This window comes from Lucilia cuprina, chromosome 4 (assembly GCF_022045245.1).
Source record: "Lucilia cuprina isolate Lc7/37 chromosome 4, ASM2204524v1, whole genome shotgun sequence".
In the NCBI taxonomy this organism is placed as follows: domain Eukaryota; kingdom Metazoa; phylum Arthropoda; class Insecta; order Diptera; family Calliphoridae; genus Lucilia; species Lucilia cuprina.
Window position 1 is genome coordinate 59,806,851 of NC_060952.1, and position 3,406 is coordinate 59,810,256.

Sequence of the window (3,406 nt, forward strand, 5' to 3'; positions counted from 1 at the left end):
TGCGACAAAATATCATTGATTATCAAGAATTGGAACGTAAATTTCGACGGGACTTCTAATGGCTTAAACATTGAAGAATTTTTATACCGCATTAGAACTTTGACAAAAGACTACTTTGATAATGATTTTTCTATTATATGCCGGAATTTGCACATTTTATTAACAGGAAAAGCTAGAGAATGGTACTGGCGTTACCATAAGCGTGTTCAGGTAATAGAATGGAATGAGTTTTGTGAGGCAATAAGATGTCAGTATCGAAAATTCAAATCGTCGTTTGATATCCGAGAAGAAATTCGAAACCGGAAACAAAAACCCGGCAAAACTTTCGATTCTTTCTTCGAAACAGTCTCAACGATAATGGATAAACTTCCTACTCCCATGTCGGAACTTGAACTTATTGAGATCTTAGCCAGAAATTTAAGACCGGAAATTAGGCAAGACCTTCTGTATGTTCCAGTCCATTCAATACCACACTTGAGGAAACTTGTCCAGATGAGGGAAAACTTCCTGGCAGAGGAACATGTTCGAAAGAATTTTGCTTCTAGAATACCCAATACTAACTATCCACGTCGCCTAGCGGAACTTTCCGCTGACGAATTGAATAATTCAGTTGAGTTTTCTGATGAACTTAATTCTGATTTGTCTATAAATGCAATTCATAACACAGAATTCTCTGGAAAATGTTGGAATTGCGATGAAATTGGCCATCATTGGCATGATTGCTTAAAAGACCGATCAGTCTTTTGTTATGGTTGTGGCGAAAAGGAAGTCTATAAGCCCAATTGTTTAAAGTGTGCCAGTAGAAAACATGTTTCCAATAAAAGCAAGAATATAACTGATATAGAACCCGGCAAGACTAAACAGGACTATGACTTAAATTATGAATGTGATAAGATTAAAATTCGGCATAAAGGCCATGTTAACCAAAATAAACCTGATATTGACCCTAGCAAAACTGAACTTGACAAAGAGATTGATTACGAATTCGGAAAGGTTGAAATTCGGCGAAAAGTCCACGATACAAATGAAATATTTGTAGAACCAAATATATAGCTCCTTATCCCAGGTTACCATATCATAAAAGATGGCAAATCCACCAAGAAAAGAAAAAACAGATTTTCAATATTTCTTCTATTTCTGTCCCGCTAGTAAGGAAAAGCAAACGTTCAACGTTACGAATGAGAAAATTTTTGTAAACTAAAGAAAATTTGTAGAAAATTTTTGGTTTCCACTATCGTGTCAAACAGTAACGATATGAGATACTACGCTAAAGTATCATTTTTGGAATTTGAAGAATATGGACTGTTAGACACCGGGGCAAATATTAGTTGTATTGGTGCAGAGCTGGCAAAATATAATTTCTCTAAATTTTTGAACTTTAATAGATGCAAATCTTACGTTAAAACTGCGGACGGTAAATCTCAGTCAGTTGTAGGTTGGTTAGATGCCGATATTTCCTTTAAAAACACAACAAAACCTCTTAAATTATTCATAATACCCAGTATTTCTCAGCGCCTTATTCTTGGTTTAGACTTTTGGCGTTTATTTAACCTCTGTCCAGATTTTATTGGCTCGCCTAATGTAATTGCCCTTAACAGTTCGACCAATAGTCCTTGTGAATTACACAGTATGACTGATGTTCTGGCAGATTTTGCTAAATCGAATTCTCCTGTTGACGAAAATTTCTACCCTTTGACTAATGAGCAAAAAAGACAACTAGACTCAATAATAAGTTTATTTCCGAATTTTGATAAGCAAGGCTTGGGTAAAACTAAGTTAATTGAACATAAAATCGATGTTGGTAATGCTACACCTGTTAAGCAAAGATTTTATCCTGTGTCACCGGCTGTAGAAAAGCTTATGTTTGGGGAAGTAGATAGAATGCTTGCTCTAGGTGTAATCGAACCATCCTCGTCTCCTTGGAGCTCGCCTATGAGACTTGTAGTCAAGCCTAATAAGGTTCGGTTATGCCTAGATGCTAGAAAACTCAACCAGGTTACCAAGAAGGATGCCTATCCGCTCCCCAACATAGGTGGAATCTTTGCTAGATTGCCCAAAGCCAACTTAATCACTAAGCTCGACCTAAAAGATGCATACTGGCAAATTGGCCTGGACGAAAGTTCCAAACCCTTAACGGCTTTTACCGTTCCTGGACGTCCTCTGTACCAGTTTGTGGTAATGCCCTTCGGGCTATGTAATGCGCCACAAACTATGTGTCGATTAATTGACGAGCTCATTCCACCAGATTTAAAAAATTGCGTGTTCGGTTATATTGATGACGTCGTAATCGTTTCCGAGGATTTTGAATCCCATATTGAGGTCCTTGTTAGGTTAGCATCTCAATTTCGAAAGGCAAACTTAACACTTAATGTAGCCAAAAGTAAATTTTGTGTGACTAAGGTGAATTATTTAGGCTTTGTTATAGGAGAGGGTCGAGTTGCAACCGATCCCGGAAAAATCAGTGCGATTGTCAACTGGCCTATTCCTAAAAACCTGAAGCAAGTGAGAGGATTCATTGGATTGGCGGGATGGTATCGCAGATTTATCAAAAACTTTTCGACTGAAGTAAGCCCAATCACCGATGTCTTAAGTACTAAGAAAAGATTCACGTGGACACCTGAAGCTCAAATGGCATTCGAAAAAGTGTAGAAGCTGCTCACAACTGCACCTGTTCTCTCTAATCCGGACTTCTCCAAAAAGTTCTTCCTGCACTGTGACGCGAGTGACTATGGCATTGGCGCAGTTCTGGTGCAATTGGATGCTGAAGGAGAAGAAAAGCCCATTGCATACATGAGTAAGAAGCTTAATGCAGCGCAGCGTAATTACTCCGTCACAGAGCGGGAATGCTTGGCGGCAATGGAAGCCATAAAGAAGTTCAGATGCTACTTGGAGATGCAGGAATTTGAAGTTGTTACTGATCATTCAAGTCTTCTCTGGCTTATGAAACAACTCGATTTAAGCGGCCGACTTGCTCGATGGGTCTTCAAACTTCAACCATATAAATTCACCATAAGCCACAGAAAAGGAAAGGAGCATATAGTACCCGACGTGTTGTCAAGAATACCAGTTGATGAGATTAATTCCTTGGAAATTGTCGAACCCGAAATTGATATAAATTCCCCTTTTTGAAGATCAAGAATACATTGACTTAAGAACAAAGGTTTCCGAAAATCAAAGCAAATATCCTGACGTGAAGATAGAGGATAAGAAGAACAGGAGAAGAAGAACAAGAAAACTGTTCTTGGAAGTTGTGGATACCTTATCGACTCCGCGAAGAAACCATTAAACGATCTCATGATACGCCAACAGCTTCACATGGAGGAATGGTAAAAACTTTGGATTTGTTGCGACGAAACTTTTATTGGCCCGGAATGGTTAGAGATGTGCGGAATTATGTCAGAAACTG

General features: G+C 38.5%; 1 protein-coding gene across 1 annotated transcript; it reads left to right on the forward strand.

Moving 5' to 3' along the window:
• The first annotated feature begins 1,254 nt into the window (after positions 1 to 1,254).
• LOC124419228 lies at positions 1,255 to 3,129 on the forward strand. The gene is made up of 2 exons (XM_046947849.1): positions 1,255 to 2,175; positions 2,701 to 3,129. Exons 1-2 carry the CDS (start codon positions 1,255 to 1,257, stop codon positions 3,127 to 3,129), a joined length of 1,350 nt encoding a protein of 449 aa, XP_046803805.1.
• The last annotated feature ends 277 nt before the right edge of the window (positions 3,130 to 3,406 follow it).